The sequence below is a fragment of the Chiloscyllium punctatum genome, chromosome 32 (genome assembly GCF_047496795.1).
Source record: "Chiloscyllium punctatum isolate Juve2018m chromosome 32, sChiPun1.3, whole genome shotgun sequence".
In the NCBI taxonomy this organism is placed as follows: domain Eukaryota; kingdom Metazoa; phylum Chordata; class Chondrichthyes; order Orectolobiformes; family Hemiscylliidae; genus Chiloscyllium; species Chiloscyllium punctatum.
Genome location: NC_092770.1, coordinates 53,579,530 through 53,597,781, shown reverse-complemented (window position 1 = coordinate 53,597,781; position 18,252 = coordinate 53,579,530). Strand labels below are relative to the sequence as shown.

General features: G+C 38.5%; 1 protein-coding gene across 3 annotated transcripts in view; it reads right to left on the bottom strand.

The window, feature by feature from the left end:
- LOC140458182 (receptor-type tyrosine-protein phosphatase zeta-like) overlaps positions 1–18,252 on the bottom strand; it is a 254,311-nt gene that overhangs the window by 40,815 nt on the left and 195,244 nt on the right. For 2 of the 3 annotated variants that reach the window (XM_072552395.1, XM_072552398.1), the window contains exons 14-17: positions 14,838–14,929; positions 9,810–9,895; positions 5,932–5,952; positions 3,312–3,408 (exon numbers count right to left, since the gene is read on the bottom strand). In XM_072552395.1, coding sequence (XP_072408496.1) covers positions 3,312–3,408; positions 5,932–5,952; positions 9,810–9,895; positions 14,838–14,929 — 296 coding nt within the window. The remainder of the gene's footprint in view (positions 1–3,311; positions 3,409–5,931; positions 5,953–9,809; positions 9,896–14,837; positions 14,930–18,252) is intronic. The other variant, XM_072552397.1, reaches the window with a different exon arrangement.

Sequence of the window (18,252 nt, the reverse complement as noted above, 5' to 3'; positions counted from 1 at the left end):
TTCTTAATGGGCTGAATAGCCTACTCCTGTTCCTACGTCCCTGTGTACATGAGAATGTTCTTTTGAGATTTCCTGTGGAGACTGAATCAGTTTAGCCACTGAGATACTCTTGTGATCTCAGTACAAAATGACATGCCAGTTCCTATCAGAGATAGTGATGAAACTTCTAAGTATATTGAGTACTTTAATGAACATAATCATATCACACATTGATTGTCCTAAAGAGAGTATGAGAAATTGCAGGAGTAATTCACATGTAGAAACAAAATGAACAGAGTGCAGTTCAAGGCAGTTTCCTATGGAGTTTAAGAATCTTGGTTTTGCTAAGATTTAGAGAAAGGTTGTTAGAGTAGCTTTATCAAGAATATTTGGAAATGGTCTGTCTGATAGTAGTAGCAAGCAGCCATTTTCAATATCCAATAGTTGATGGAAATATTGAAGAGTAGGGGAAACTTTGTAAAGTATTTCTTTAATTTCACAGTCACACACACAAACTGAGTGGTTTTTTTAAATGGAAGAGAAAGAATACCTTGCTTTGGTTGATAGCTATGTCAAGTTCAGCTACTGTCTAATATAGCTGAAAATGTGTTGCTGGAAAAGCGCAGCAGGTCAGGCAGCATCCAAGGAGCAGGTGAATCGATGCTGCCTGACCTGCTGCGCTTTTCCAGCAACACATTTTCAGCTCTGATCTCCAGCATCTGCAGTCCTCACTTTCTCCAACTGTCTAATATACAAATGATTAAGGATTTGAAAAGTTAATTTGCAAGTAATGGGATGCAGAGGTGTTAGCATAAAACAATGGTCCAACTTATTTCAGAAAAGTTTGAAATATTGCTAAGTTCAATGGAACTCATTGCACGAGCACCACCATGTCACCCAGCCATCAAATGGTGCTCCAGAAAGAAGGGTACAGATTGTGAATAGACCTTTGCAGAAGTATTTTGCTTGGTGACAAATGAGATGGTAACTTCTTTGCTTCTCTATAACACAGGCTAGATAGTTTTCTATTGAATGAGCCCATCATCTGTTCCATGTTGCTCACTTTTTGAGTTAGTGTTTAAGTATTTCCTAGCATAAAGTTTAGTTTCTTTGCATGTCAAATGTAAAGAAACTGAACCTTATCCTAGGAAATAATTAAACACTAACTCAAAAGGTGAAATGGAACAGATAGTGAGCTCATTCAGTAAGACAAAGTGAAGGTAACTTATAATACTAGGAGAAAGTGAGGACTGCAGATGCTGGAGATCAGAGTTGAAAAATGTGTTGCTGGAAAAGCGCAGCAGGTCAGGCATCCAAAGAGCAGGAGAATCGATGAAGAAGGGCTTATGCCCGAAATGTCGATTCTCCTGCTCCTTGGATGCTGCCTGACCTGCTGCGCTTTTTCAGCAACACATTTTTCAGCTCAGTAACTTATAATGCACCAGGCATGAAACTTAGAGCTCAGTGCTGGTCAAAAAGTTAGAGTGAAACACTACCAATTTGATACGGAGAGGAATGTGATTGGAGTTGTAAAGTGACTAGGTGCACTCACATATCTGGACAGGTTTGGAGGAAAAGTTTATCAAAGAGGAAATCTGATAAATGGAAAGCAGAAGAAATTTCCCTTTGACAAATTCCTCCTACAGCTCAAAGTGAAAGTCAAAAAGAAAGTTTGTCAATATTACAGAAACGACTGGTGGAACAGCGAGTCAGGATGTTTGATTACACAGATCAATGCATTTCACAGTCTCAACACTTAAGTGGAGTTGGTAGTCACACAATCAGTTGAAAGAGCAGAGCCAAGCTAATGGATGTGGAAGGACATATTCAGGCAGAAAGAGAAATCAGAATTTAAAGTTTGTAGGAAGGAAGTCAAAAAATGTTGTCTTTGTAATTATTTCACATCAAATAATATTATTAACACCCAGTAATGTAAAGTTTTTTTTCCCCCATGTACATTACTCTGGCAGCAGTCATGTGTGTTTATGGTGTGGTTACTGCTTTAAAAACAAGGCAATTGTGCAACCTGACCTGTTAAATCTTCGTACTTTTGGCTTTGGTTCAATCATTATATATTTTGGAGAATTATGTACATGTATCATCTTAAAATTTAACATACTATCTATTTTAAGTGAAGGAGGAGTGTAGTACATTGCAAGGGGTGATACAGGGGATAGCACTGCTGCCTCTCAGTGCCAGGGATCCGGGCTCAATTCCAGTCTTGGGCAACTGTCTGTGTGGAGTTTGTCCATTCTCCCAGTGTCTGCATGGGTTTCCTCCCACAGTCCAAAGATATGCAGGTTAGGTGAATTGGCCATGCTAAATTACCATAGTGTTCAGGGATGTGTTAGTTAAGGGTAAAATGTACAGCAATAGCGTAGGGGAATGGGTTTGGGTGGGATACTCTTCAGAAGGTTGGTATGGACCTGTTGGGCTGAAGAGCCTATTTCCATATTGTAGGGATTCTATCTGAGCATATTTTGTCATATTGCTCTCTCTCTCTTGGTAAAGTATAAGTAAGATTATTTCAATAATGCCTACTTTAAGTCCATGTTAATATTTTCTCAGTGCAATCCACAGCAATTAGAATAAAGGGTGAGTTGAGAACTCCAAAGGAAAATTGACAAAAGAATAGTGCAAAAGAATGTAATTATAAATCACAATTGAGTAATTGTTGCTTTAGGAAACAAATAGTGACAGTGGTAAGACTTCCACTTCCATCTTAATCTCTGTTCATTGTCTGTTAATACTAATAGTTCATTTTTGTGACAATGACATGACAATGAATATGTTAAACTTCAGTAAATCATTAGCACTGCAGTTGGTCTTCTCAGGGTAAGAAGTAAAAGGGGGAAAAAAATCAAAATTCCTTTTCTTTACTGCTATTATGTACAGTGGTGTAGGTCTAGTTGTAACAAGAACTGGCCTTGTTTGTAATGACTCTTGAGGTAGAAAACTGACAACCAACAGAGCCAAAGTCCACATGACTCATGACTTTCTGTTAATTGAAAGGAGAAATGAGATGTTCTTAGACAAGACTTCTCACCTCTGAATTTTTGTACATGACCGTTTCAGAATTTCCTTATTTTGCTCTTTATTTTGTTACAAAGCATCCATAAAGATGATAAAGGTTTGTATTCTGCAACCTTGTGGTGGAAGGACAAAGAGTACCCTACCCCCCCACCCCAAAGTCGAATTATCTTGGCCTATGAAGTTACAGGACAAATTCCCATTGTGCAGTTTCTGCCTGAGTTGATCTTATTATTTTGAGACAGGATAATTCCGAGAACTAGTGATACCTCAGAGATAGCAGAACAATCAAAATGGCTTACAAGCAACTATATTTATATAGCGGTTTTTATTTTTGTTGTCTGGGTGATTGGAGCTGTCTGATGTGATGCCTAAATCAACAGTGCATCCCTGGACCTCCTGCAAAAAGTGAAAATACATATTAGATAATAGAATAAAATATCTATAGCTAAGGCAATTAAATTCTCAATTTAAAATAAAGTCATTCCTATTGTCTTTTCCCCAATTCCTGAGGATCTAGAACCCTACTAGGGGACCTATCTTTCTAGTTTTCCTCAAGTAGTTGAAACTCAAGCATCAGTTTTCCAATGAACATTAGGAATTCAGTTGTGGGGGCATCACAAGTGAGTTAACTCTAATATTACCTAATAATGGTTGTCAATTCTTCCAATTGCTCTCTTGACTCCAGGAATAGGAACTGTTTGTCTCCTGACAGTTCTGTGTGACCCATGGAGAAAAAAAAAAGAAATCACGGGCACCAAAGATAATGTTGCTCTGCCCATTTGTGCAAACTTTTTCCCTCATTAGATTGAAAAGTATTGGAGTTGGCAATAAAGACTGCTTGTCCATCGGTGGAGAGGAAGATGACTGTTAGGGACAAGCGATCATGTGATGAGAGGAAGAGGTTCAACTGGAGTTGCCAAAGTCCCAGAGCTGCTGGCCAATTGAAGGCTGGCAATTCTCCACATTTTGCAGCTTTACCTGGGAGGTGGTGACTGTTATCATTGTTATTTCTACCCAACGCTTAGGATCACCATGGATCCCACCATGTTTGAGTAATGGCATGACTTGATGTTGTGGCGGTGGGAGCCAGTGGTTTGTGGCATTTGGTAACAAGGCAGGGGTTGGCTCTCAGTGCCACACCTCCCACTTCTCAAAGGGGGTCTCTCGGTCAGGCATTGAACGGAGGATCACCCAGGACCTTCCAAGCAAATGCAGCTGTGCCAGGCTTTTGGCTTCCAGAATGGTGGGTCCCCAGCCCATTACTAGGTAAGTACCACCAATGGTGTGAAGTAGTCCTTAAGGTCCTCAATTGGGAAGGCTGTTCAAAAGACTTTGCCATAAATTTAATTGAGGGAAGCAGCAGGCTCCCCTGATTATATTTGTCCCCACCATGGAAGAGGACATTAAATTTTGCCATTGAGATGTACAGTAGATACACCCCTCTCCCTCCTCTTCTGTTGCCCTGCCAACTAACTTAGCACAATGAAGATTGAACTGTGGTTTTTCCAGGCAGGAGGGCTCAGCTAAAAGTTGACTCTTGACTAAATAAATTCCATTTAAAATCAAAATGAATTCAGCTTACTGTCAAAGCAAACTTTCAGATAAATTGCTAGCTTATAACATTCAAATCACAACAGCAATCCACTAGGTACAGGCATTGCAAGCACTTCTTTAAAAATAATGGCAAAGTTAGTACATAACCATAGTTCTTTCCTGTAAATGTCAGTAAAAATCTCAAAGGTGCAGGGGCAAGTGTTTTTATACAGAGAGTGGTAGGTGTCTGGAACTTGCTGTTGGGATGGTGGTGGAGGCAGATGCGATAGGAGCATTTAAGGAGCTTTTAGACAAGCACATGAATATGCAAGGAATGGAGGGATATATACTGATGGTAGGCAGAAGGGTTTAGTTTAATTTGGTGTCATGTTCAGCACAATATTGTGGGCCGAAGGGCCCTTTCCTGAGCTGTACTGTTCTATGATCCATGCTCTGAAACTGGCAATGATTCCAGATGCTTTCACTCTCCATTTTTCCCAGTTGCACTATGACTGTTTGTGTATGGTGAGACACATGGGAATATGAAACAGGACAGATCCACTCAGCCTGTTGCGTTTAAACATCGTTCAACCAATATGTTTCTCCTGCTCCCATCACCCTGGGAGGTTGTTTGCCATCATGGGAATACGTTTGTAGTGCTGAGGTCAGGCAAGGAGATTACAGGTGGCAATGAGATGAATGGCAATAGGGAATGCATTGAAATATATATACCATAATAATTATATTCTGAAGAAGTGAGTTTTAAAGAATTGCATCCTAATTATAATCAAAGAACTTTAGTATAAAATTAAATTCTGTGGCAATATAAACTCAGAAATGCAGACCTTGCTTATTGCAATAGCATGTTGATTGAGATGTGACATAACATGACTTTTACTGACCAGTTAACTAATTTGCAAGTGGCCTCAAGACACAATGAAATCACAAATCACTTATAAATACCTCTGCTGCTAGTTTCCTATAAAGAGATCATAGCCACTTTTAATACTTCAGTAGAAAATTTAAGGTATATAGTCAGCATATTTAGTGATTTTCATAGGGTGCCTTTATGCACAAGGAGAATCAAAGCTCCTCCTGAATAATATTTACTAACAGTATCATGAGGGAGAGAGCAGTTTTGTCCATCAATAATTGCTTTACTTGCATGGCACATTAAAATGCCGTGAGATCAGTCAAATGCAAATTTTGCAGAGGAGTATATACAACTCTGGCAATTGAAACTTGATCTTCAGAATAAGCCCCTCTGCATGTGTCAGACGTAAATCAGAAAGAGAGCAAGCACGTAGACGAGCAAAAATAAAATGGGAAAATAATTGTGCTAAAAATCTATTAATGGACTAACAAAGCGAAAACAATGTGTCTTACCTCGTAAAATGCTTTCAGTTTCTTATGAAGGGGAAGGAATGTAAAAGCACAGCAATCAAACTCCACAGCAAATAGTGAACACCACAGATGAATCACAATGAGTTTATTGAGGAAATATAAACATTCATGCAATATATACATTTCAAATGTTAAGTGAGCTTCATTCATAGCCATTGATCAGATTTTATTTTAAATTTAAAATTGTGGAAATTCCTTTGTTTTAGTGTCAGAAAATAAAATCAGTGAAATTTCAAGTGGGGCCTCTTGGCCCAGTGTTGAAACATGGCCATGTATATACTAATTATCCCAATCGGACATGCTACAATACACCTTTGGAACAGGTCGGAATCGAATCCAGGCCTCCAGACTCAGAAATAGGGACACCACAACTACACTGCAAGACCTTCAACTGATAAAAAGCATCATCAATACTATGGATCTTTAACATATAATAACCATCATCAAAGGAGCAGGAAATGGCTACTGATTATTGGAGAGTTAGTGGGGATGTAGAGAATTGCTTGAAAGAATTTTAAAAGGATGATCTAAAGAACCAGAACAGTCATAGAGAGAAAGATGTTCTAAATTGGAAATGTAAGCAAATGAAAAGATTATTAAGTAAGTTATTTTAATTCATTGAAGAATTAGATATGCATTGTAGATAAGGTGAGAGTAAATGAACAAGGACATTATACAATTACCACTGGTTTAATATAGGAAGTAAATAGATTGGGTGGGAATTATTCCTTACTGTGTTATTGCTCTGTAAATAGGACCTCCACTTCTTGTAGTGAGTATGAGAGGATATTAAACTGAAATAAATGCTTGCATTGTTTACAAAGGCTTCAGCAGCTTCTGTGGATTGTTTGGAACCAAAATCTACAGACCAGGTTCTGATCCTCAAGCTATTCCATCACTTTCTGTATCATGATGTCACAATATGGCAGGATAACTAAGGCAGAAACTATGAAAGGTTGAAGCAAATAAGACATGTATATCTGTACACACTAAACAGTGCCTTATTTGACTTTATTATTAAACAGAATTAGTTAGCTAATTAACAATGACATTTATCCCCATTACTGTTCACTCATCTACTTTTTCTTTTTGAGGAAAGAAAACATTGTAATGCATCACAGAAAGAGAGAGAAAAATATTGGCTAACATTTCTATATGATAGTTTTGGGAGTTTATTTGACAAAAATAGAGATAGAGGTAAAGAAGCAGATGATTAGGCAGGGGAGAGACATAGATAAAGAGGAGACTGAGCAAAAGACTGTTGTGTGGTTTCATTCTTATTCTGTGTTTCCAATCATAAATCTTACTTCTCTGTATAATGACTTTGAATTTTTGCTTGCTGTTAATAAACATCATCAAAGGTTGCAAATTAAGCTCAAACTTAACATGCAAAAATGCACATTGGTTTCGGTCTTCTCTTGCAATGTGTATTCAGTCATATCTTTGAAGTTTCAAAACAAAATAAGTGTTCAAACAACGGTACATTTCATGCAAAATCATTAAAACCCCAAGTATCAATCACAAATACTCTAAACCGTCACAGCATAAAACATCTGATGATCTGAGTGATTAAGGCAATACGAGTGAAATGAATCAGAATGCTGCACTTCACCTAGAGACCAAGGGGTGTGATTCCAGTTATGTATTCAATATGGTTTATGCACTGAAGGCCCAAATTGCTTTAATTTATATCTCAGTGGGCATGAGCCAATAGTATCAAAGGAAGAGAATTGGCTAAAATTCAAATCAAATTCGAAGGATCACATGATGGCAAGTATTGGAAATGAAACCATGGTGCAAATATAAGGCTAAAATTAATGCCATCCCTTGGAGGTGTGTTTAGAAATGGAGAGGGTGCTGGATAGAAGTCCCACTGTCATCCTTTATCCCTCCCATTAAGTTCAGGCTGGGAAAGAGTGCCTGCCCATCCAGAGGCCAATTGATGCTTTTCAACAGCCTTAAAGAACCATTTAGGGGCCCCATCAGATCACAATGTTACCAGCAATGCAAGGGGACTTAGCATCAAGTTCCATGGCACTCTGTGCTTGCTCAAAGGAACTGGGTGTGAGGGAGTAACAGCCACTCAAAGGCAATCCCTTGTCCTTTTTGTCAGCCATTCCCCATTCCCTCTACTCCCTTACGGTCTCTTTCATCCATCTCAGGACAATCTATTGCTGACCAGCTGGGTGGTATACCAGAAGTGCCCATTACTCCTAATGATGCTGCTAGCACTAAAGCAGCCAGCAACTTGAAGATGGGATGTCCACACTATTTCAATGGTAGGCAAGATGCTGTCTAGGGAGGGACCTGGATAAATTCCTTACCAGGAAAAGTTGGATGGGTTGAATCTGTATCTAATAGAACTTAGAAGAGTAAGTGGTGAACTTATTGAAACATAAGATGCTGAAGGGACTGAGAGGGCAGATGATGAGGGGATGTTTCCCCTTATGGGAGAAAGTAGAACTAGGGGACATAGTTGAAAAATAAAATGCACTTGAGGAGAATTCTTTTTTCTCTTGAAGGATCGTGACTCCACGGTAATCTCTTCCACAGAGTGTAGGAGAGACAGGTCAATTAATAACTTTATGGCAGAGGTAGATTGATTCTTTATTTATAAGGGAGTTAAAATGTATCAGGGTAACCAGCAAAGAGCAGTTCAGGACAATCAGATGTGTCCAGATCTGATTCAATGGTGGAGCAGATTAGAGGAGTGTTGAATGTCTCCTGCTCTTAATTTGTATATCTGCATGTTTTCATTCTGGGAATAGCATCAGCCTCCCATGGAAAGCCAACAATGGAGCTCCCACTAGTTCTCCAACCAGTGGGTAGGGCCCACATCAGTACCACTAAATGCTGCCCATAGTGAGAAATGAGGATTTGGGTTAAGGAACAAAAACCATGAAACTTTTAAACAATAGCTAACATGCGCTCTACCCAATCTGGAAGTCTTTCACATCAGATCAAATCTGCATATCTGCATATTTTTCACTTTCATACATAAGTGCAAACAGACTCTTGGACTTTGGAAAAACTCTATAGTATTACAGGACAGGTAATCATTCCTCTGTCATTTTATTGGAGCTGATGCCCTGCTTAGCAAACAGAGACATCTTGTTAAATGTTTGTAAGCTATCATCTCACAGCATTTTAATGTTTCAGTTTTTTTAAAAAATCTTACAATGTAATGACATGAAATTTAACTAACATGTTTATCAATTACCATGATCATCACTTGAAATAGTTTGATCTTCATTCTTTAAACAAGAATCTGTAGAAACTTCCAAATAAAATAAAACATTTACCCCCTTCATTAGTACTTCTTCCCTTCTCTCCTGAAGGTTGGTTGGTGCAGTTTGCTTATAATCAAACCTAAACTGACTCTCATCTATTGATTCAATTTTAGACTTCAATAGAAATGTTTTTATAAAATATGGTAAGTTACGGCCTCAAATGAGACTATTCAGCTCATGGGTTTGTATCAGCATGTCTCTTTAATCAAAATTAATCACACTGCCTGGCCTATCTCCATAATTCTGTCTAGCTCTCTGCATTTAATTAAGTTTCCCTTCAAAATTACCTGAGCTCATTTTTGAGTAAGGCATTCCAATTTTCTGTGAAAACAGACTCATTTGTACAGTTAATTCATTGGAATTCTTCAGAGAATGTTAAGGATTTTGGTGCTTTGAATTTTTGAAAAACTAAGTATGCTATTAAATCTTGGAGTTACAAACTGACCACTTCCTCAAACATTCTTGGGGTGAGGGCATGGGGTGACACAGGAATGGGTTGGCTGTTACTTAACTACAACTTTTCTTTAATTAATTAATAAGTAATAATCACAAAATACAATTAGAACATACCTCAAATTCTTCAGCAAATCCATTATTTGCATGGAGTTCTGCAACGTGTTTTGGAAATTGCCTGATTGGAATTGCTCCCATTTCATCTGAAAGAAAATAAAAACCTGTCTTTTCTAATGTGATTAAAATGTTGATTGACAGGATTATACATTTTTGTTCATGGGAAACGTGGCAATACTAGAAAGATCAATATTTGTTGACTATCCTTAATTGCCCTTGACAATGTGACCCATCGCACCCATCCATGGAATACTTTTCACTTACATCACAATCCTGACTTGTGCCTTTTAGATAGTGGACAGGCTTTGAAGAGACACGAGCTAAGTGACTCACCACAGAATTCCTAGTCTCTGACCTGCCCTCGTTGCCACAGTATTTATATGCCTGGTCAAGTTCCGTTCCTAGCTATTGGACACCTTCAGGATATTAGTAGTGGGGAATTCAATGGTAGTCATGCCATTGAATGTCAAAGGATGATAGTTAAATTGTCTCTTGTTGGTATAGAAAGAGGGCATTAGCCCATCATGTCAGCACCAATCTTCAAATAAGTATCATTTTCTCCTACCAATTTCCTTCTTCCCCACCCAGCCCATACACTTATGCATTACTTCTATCGAAATAATCATCGCATACTCTCTTGAGTGCCTCAATTAAACTTGCCTCCACCAAACTTAAAGGGAGTGTTAATTACTCACTGTATCAAAATGTTTTTCCAACCTTGCATTTGCTTCTTTTGCAAATCATTTTAGATCTGTGTTCACTTCCTTCCTAGAATGTGGCACCCAAAACTGTATACATCTTTCCAGCTACAATCTAACAAAATGGCATTTACATCATTGCCTTGCACTTGTGTAGCTCAATGACATTTATTAGCCCAAATCTGTTGTTTGGGCCTTGCAGCATATAAATGTGGACTGTTTCAGTATCTGAGGTATGACAAGTAGTGCTGAACAGTGTGTAATCATCATCGAATCTCTTAATTCTGACCTCGGGTTGGAGGGAAGGTTTTGATGAAGCAGACTATCTTGTGGATTTTCGGCAGAGATCGCCTCAGATGGAGATAAATAATCTTCAACGACAGCCATCTTCTTTTGTACTAGTTATAAATCTATTCCCATTCATTCCAGCATGAATAGGGCTGCCTTGATGTCAAGGGCAGTCACTTCACCTCAGCACTCACACTAAGGTTGTAAAGATATTTGCAGCCAAGTGGCCCTAGCAGACTAGAAGAAGACATCAGTGAACAGGTTGATGCTGATATCACTCTTGACAACACCTCCTATCATTTTATTAATGATTGAAATTAGACGCATAAACTAGGTAATGAGGATATAGCTCATGGTTTTACACAATTCTGCTCTTGCAAATGCCCCACACTCTATCCTTGAGTCCAGCTTTGAGCTGTTGGATGTGTTCTGAATCTATACACCTATCTGGTCCTGGAAAGAATCAGGACTTGCTAAACTGGCAAATTAAAAAGTACCTTAAACTCCAGCCAGCAACAATAGGATTATCTGCTGCTATTTAGCAGAGGCAACTAAATCCTGAGTTTCCCTCAGGACAAAGAGGAATTTGTAAACCTGTGTCTTTGTAAGTAAGTAACATTGGCAAGGCAGTATTTATGCCTATCCTAATTTTCCTGAGGACAACAAAAGTCAAATCACTGGCACCAAACAATGTTAGCTATGTCAGATAGAGCTGACAGTTCCCTTTATTGCAGGACATTAATAAGGTGCTTGGCTTTTGATAAATGTTTGCAGTTATTATGGCCATTTTCTGGCACCACCTCATAAACAATCAGTATAACAAAACTTGCTCTGAAAGGATATTAACCTCATGAGTAGTTAAGCGCAGTTCCTTATCCTTTTTTTTAGAATTAGTATTAGTCTTATTTGACTAATCCAATCTGACTGTGATAATGGTAAATGATCCCTCCTTCTCCAACAACTACTTGCAGCCAGAGAATCTCTATCAATGTCATCTCTTCCTATTCTTGCAAAGTTACCCCTGGTGTATCCCAAGAAACAATCCTTGGCATCCTCCTGTTTCTCATGCAGAACTGGCCTCTTGGTGTCAACACTCAAAAACACAGTGTCAAATTCCACTTTTATGCTGATGACTTTCAGTTCTACCTCACCATCACCTCTCTCAGTGTCTCCATGGTCTCTAAATTGTCAGAATGCTTGTCTACCATCTTGTACAGGAAGAAGCTGAAATTTCTTCTGACAAAATATTGAAACCAAAATCATTGTCTTAGGTCTTCATCTCAAACCTTCACTATTGTTGCCATTCCACTCCGTGGCAACTGTCTGATGCTAAACCAGACTGTTCACAACATTGGTGAACTTTCAGCCACACACCCACACCATCACTAAGGCTGCCTATTTCCACAGCAGTAACAATGCCCAAATATCTCCCTTGACCCTCAAGCCTTAACTTATCTTCTCCGGGAAACCCTCATTCTTGCCTACGTAACCTCCAGGTGGACTGTTTTAACATGCTAATATTGTACCCTTCATACACTTGAGATCATTGAAAGCGCTGCTGCCTATGCCCTAAATCCCATTCACACATCAGCCCTGTGTGTGCTGACCTACATTGGCTCCTGATTAAGTGAACCATTGCTTGTAAAATTCTCATGCTTGTTTTTAAATTCCCTCATGACATGATCCTGCTCGGTCTCTGTGATCTCTTTCAGACTCTCCAATCTACGCTTCTTTAAATCTAGTCTCCTGAGAATCTACTATTTTAACAATTGTGCCATTGGTCATTATGCTTTGAACTACCTTGGTCTTAGGTTTGCAATCTTCTCCAATAAGCTCTGTCATTTAAAGAAGCAAGAAGAGGGAAAAGATACTCTTTCAAACCTAACTCTTTGGCCAAACTCATCTCACTAACATTTCATGCAATTTGGTTTCATAATGCCTCTGTCAAGTGCCTTGTGACTTTATTATGTTGACAGTATTATACAGGTATAAGATGTTGTTAATAATGTATATAATACAGTAAAATATCTTCAGCATGAAGTTAAGGAACACCAAAATATCTCTGTGGCTCAAATGAATTAATTAGTTTACATTAATACAAAATAATTCTGCATCCCTCTTCCTTGAAAATTTAATTTCTCTATTTCCAAACAGCACTAGTTGCACTTTAACGTTTAACTATAATATCATAATCTGAATAAATAACATGTTAAGAAATCAGCATTATGTTAAAATCTATGACATATTAAAGGCAATATGTCTACAGAAGAGCCATTAAGGCATGATTAACACTGGCAAAAGGTTGTAGAAGGGAAATTAAATGTTCGCACATCAGGATGATGGTGTTTGAAATGTGCCATCATAGGGAGAAGGCTATGTTACTGTAATGATCTGGTAGAAGTTAGTGAAGTTCTGTTCAAGCAGCGTTAGCATGAACAAAAATAATCATTTTAAGTTATTCAAAATCATAAGTGATCTTGTTTCTTTTTTCCCCACATAGTTAATTCATTTTGCCTCTTCTCTTGCTAGGGTAATGGTGTCTGCCTCTTGCAAATTAATGTGAAAAATAAAAATAAAAACAGATAGTGCTGAGTAAATTGAGCAGGTCTAACAGCATTTGCGGAGTGAGTAACAAAGTTAACGTTTTCAATCCAATTTGACTCTTCTTTGGAAAATGGAAACTTTCCCATGCAATGTTTCAAAAAAGAGCAGGGGAACTGTCCTCTGTTAGGAACAATATTTATCATGTGACCAACCAAACTAAAAGTAGATTTACTGGACATGATCAGATTGCTCATTGTGCCAGTATACTGTGCACCAATTGGCTGCTATGTTTCCTACATTTCAAAAGTGGCCACACTTCAAAAAGAAATTGAGTGCTGGAGGTCAGTCTGAAGTTGTGGAAGGCACTATTGTGACCAAATGTACTTTTAAGACGGATGTGTCTGTCCTGGTTCACTTGAATAGAGTTGTTGCAAATCTGATGCCTAGGTGTCTGCTCCATGGAAAATGGAGTAAATAGCTTTGAGTTTTTTTTAAAAACTTAGACAAATAAGCCTGAGTGGTTGGAGACAGGCTCACAGAGTCTCAGGGTTTTAGCTTTTGCTTTCAGTTGTTGAAGTTATGGTTTTTGTAATTGAAGCTGTTAGATTCCTACTTTCGTTTTTTCTTTCTCCTGAACGAGAGATAGCAGGTGAGGGAAATCTGTTTAGCTGAATTTGCCTTTGCCAAGGGTGTGTTTATGGGATCTTCAAAATGGAACAGTAGATGCATAGTAGTTAAACACTACATTATTTTGTTAAGTATTTTGATAGTGTTAAAATTATAGCAATTCCTTTTTTTGTTAGTATTTTAACTGTGGTGTAAGAATAACGTGCGTTTTGTTTAAAAATGAGTAGTTTGACCAAGTGTATCATATCTGGAATGCAGCACCTTACAAATAAATAAAATAAATGTTAAGGGCTATGTTTTGAGGGGGTTTGGTCTGGTCCATAACACTATTCATACGAGACTTTCTGAGAATTAGGATAGAGCACCCTGTCTCAAAGTCTACAGCAAGATCTTGATAGAATTATAGCATTTAGTATTCTCTTATTTCAAAGTTAGAGGAGTACTTTTCCTGCATTACATGGGATGGAAAAACTACTTTAATTCTGTTTGAAACAAATCCAACATGAAAATGCACTTGAAGCAACTTAACAAACAAATGTTTTACACAAATAAATAGTCATTAACTATATATTGGATTGTTCCTTATTTTTACTCCCGGATAAGCAAAAATACTTTCTTAGCCACATGCAAAAGATAAATCTTTGCAGTTGCCACAGTGATGACTTTGATCTATGAGAACTTGATACATGTGCACTGAATTTACAATCACCGTTCACTGAACTGAAAGGAAAAGTCAAAAAAAATCACATCAGATTATTAGGAATTGATAAGTAAGTAAGCACACAATAACCAAGCAAAACAGAAAGTAATTAACAGCAATTTAGTTAGTAGTTATTGAAGATGCAGATTTGACCTACATGCGAAGATTTACCTGAAATAGGTAGAGCTGGAGATTGTGAAATGGAAACCACTCTTGGTGATGCATTATCTTCCAAGTAAAAATGTGCGGTCTGAAAGCATTTCCTGCAGAATAAAATACATGAAAATAGCTTTACATAACACCCAGATATTAGATGGGCAGCTTTCTTACAATCCCACATCTTATAAGAAACTCTCAAGCATAACTTTCAGAAAACAATCCAGTTAGCATTTAAAAAGTGTTTTGTATGCTGGGCAAACTCTGCAAAGTGTTCATGCTTTCTGAAAACTCAGTGAGCAAACATAAGAGAGCCTTTTTTGTGAAGAAATGTTTTTGTTTACCGCAATGGTCACAAGCTAGCAGTCTGTACCATTATACTAAAAGGGCTTTTTTCTCCCCCCATTATCAAATACAGTTTGAGACTTTCCATTTCTGGGATATTGCCATTTTGTGGCAACTTTACTGATATTTTGTCAAAACCTTTTTGTTTTGCACTCATCAGGACAATCAAAGCTGAAAACAAAGCTTGGTAGTTAGTGGTCAGTCATCATTCACTGGTGCACCATACAGGGTAATGCACCTACCAATCAAAGATCATTTGCCAACTAATCAATATTCTCCTCTCATAGAGAATAAATAATGTTTGCCCTTTAATTTGGTAATTCTTGCAAATTGTCTGATAAGTGCAAGATAGAAAGCTTTGAGAAAATGTTTCATTTGTCAGCAACTCAAATTTTGTGCTACCAAATGAATATATCTGAGATAGTGTTTATGTGGAATAATATTTGCAAACATCTGAGACAGAAGAGAGAGAGAGGTGAGATCAGACAACATGAGGGCATTTAGACAGAAGGGACAGAAGATTGTTCTCAATACCTTACAATGATAACTTACTAACAATATCGCACTATGCACAGTTACGAGATAGAATCTCTACAGTGTGGAAACAGGCCCTTTAGCCCAACAAGTACACACCAACTCTCCGAAGAGTAACCCATCCAGATGAATTACCCCACCCTATTATTCCATATGTACCCCTGACTAATGCACCTAACCTACACATCCCTGAACACTATGGGCAATTTAGCATGGCCAATTCACCTAAACTGCACATCTTTGGATTGTGGGAGGAAGCCAGAGCACCCGAGAGAAACCCGCACAGATACAGGGAGAATGTGAAACTCCACACAGACAGTCGCTTGAAGTTGGAATCGAACCCAGGTCCCTGGTGCCATGAGGCAGCAGTGCTAAGCACTGAGCCGCTATGCCACTCCTCTATCCCTCCAGACTAAAAAAACCTCTCACCCCAGTAGGTACACTAAGAAATTAGATAAACTGGTGTTTAAAGAATCCATGTGAAAAATCTTCTGTCTAATATAATTGTGCTCACACATCGCCATTATGTTATGTTTACAAACTGGGCAAAAAGTAACAGGTGATTCAGAGCCAACTAAAGAACAGTCCGCTACTGCTGGCAGATGGCTCCTCTCTCACTAGCATTCTGACGAGTGAATCAAAGTGAGAGAAACCTTAGATATGACCCAACAAATGGTGCAAACAGCCCAATCACACAGGATAAACGTGAGAATCAAAATTAGTCACTGATAACAGCTGGTGTATTTGCATCAAGGGAGTTTAACAAGAGTGAGAAAAATATTTATTGTCAAGAGCACTGGTGCAGTGACGGTGATTGCTGGAGAATGAGGAAATAGTTACCAACGCCTCCACCCCCTGTTCACCTGAGGATAAACAGGAGCCACACTTGGATCATAAAGTAATCTAATACCACAAATAAAAATCAGCATTATGCTTAGACTTTTTTCAGAACTCATGAATGTTATTATCTCTTCAATTAAAATTTTAAATACTTTATTCATAGCATTCTATATAATCCTTTACCTACCATAAACTTCACCTTATACAAATGTCTGCTTTCTCTATCTAATCCTGCTCACCCATCAAACTTGCTGACCTGCACTAACTTAATCATCAATGCTTCAAATTTAAAATTCTCAGCCTTGTCTTTTAAATGTTTCATGGCCTCAAGCTGCCCTCCTTACAGACTTTTCCACCTTTACAGCACGACCTGTTATTCAAGCTCGTCGTTCAGCTGAGCAACTGTAGTTGTAGGAGCCTTGGAAAGTTGCTGTCCTGCATCTTGGAGAGATAATACACAATGCTGCCACTCCACTTCAAACATTAGCAACGCAGAGGCAATAGCATCCTGCGGCACTGGTTCTGATCAGCAGATTTGTCTGGGTAGACTACATATATACATTGGGTCTGTTTGGTGACAGAGCCAAGCCATATTATCTCATTTGTCTAAAAGACAATAGCCATGAGCTCCAGATAAATGTGATTGACACTTTGTTTATAAACTCAAAACGCACTGTCTGCTGCTTGGGTCACCACACTGTATGACAGGCAGTGACTGGAATTTTGAGTGCTGCTACTGGGGAGCAGGTTAATCTTGCTAATGTCAAACAAACAAATCTGTTGGTCGACAAACTAACCTTAAGGCTGATTGAATGTATTTTGATTCTGGCCATGTCATACATACCAGCATTACAGAGCATTTATTTGGGTGAGTAAAGAAACAATATGAGATGTAGGGATATAAATTCTGCTTGAGAGCATAGATCCTCCCACTCCGTTCACCCAAATACTCAGAGGCATCATGCAGGAGCTTTTTCTATCCCATGATAGACTTCCCTTTGTCCTGGAATTTATTTCATGAAAGTGTGGTGAAAATAGAATTAGTTGCAAAACAGAAATGGATAAATAGTTGAAGATGAAGAATTTATAAGGCTACGGAGAAGGTACCCTAGCCTATTACTTCACATTTCCCCTGACTAATGCACCTAATCCTCCACAATCCTGAACATTACGGGCAATTTAGCATGGCCAATTCACCTAACCTGCTCATCTTTGGACTGTGGGAGGAAACCAGAGTACCCAGAGGAAATACACACAGACACGGGGAGAATGTGCAAACTCCACACAGACAGTCACCCGAGGATGGAATCAAACTAGGTCCCCAGTGCTGTGAGGCAGCAGTGCTAACCATTGAGCCACTGTGTGCCCAAACGCCATTAGGAAAGGCCATTGACTTAAGGCACCAACATTGCACTTTTCTCTCCACTGTTACTGCCTGACCTGTTGAATGTTAACAACAATATTCTTATTTCAGAATTTCAGCATTTGCAGCATCTTGTTTTTTGCACATAATACCATCAACAATATCCTGACAGGCATAAAATTCATAAAAGAGGAGGGGAACGAGAACAGACTCCCATTCCTAGATATGACAGTTGAACATACAGTCAATGGAGAGCTTCAAACCAGCGTCTACAGAAAAACAACACACACAGACCAAATACTTAACTTCAGAAGCAATCATCCCACACCCACAAATGGAGCTGCATCA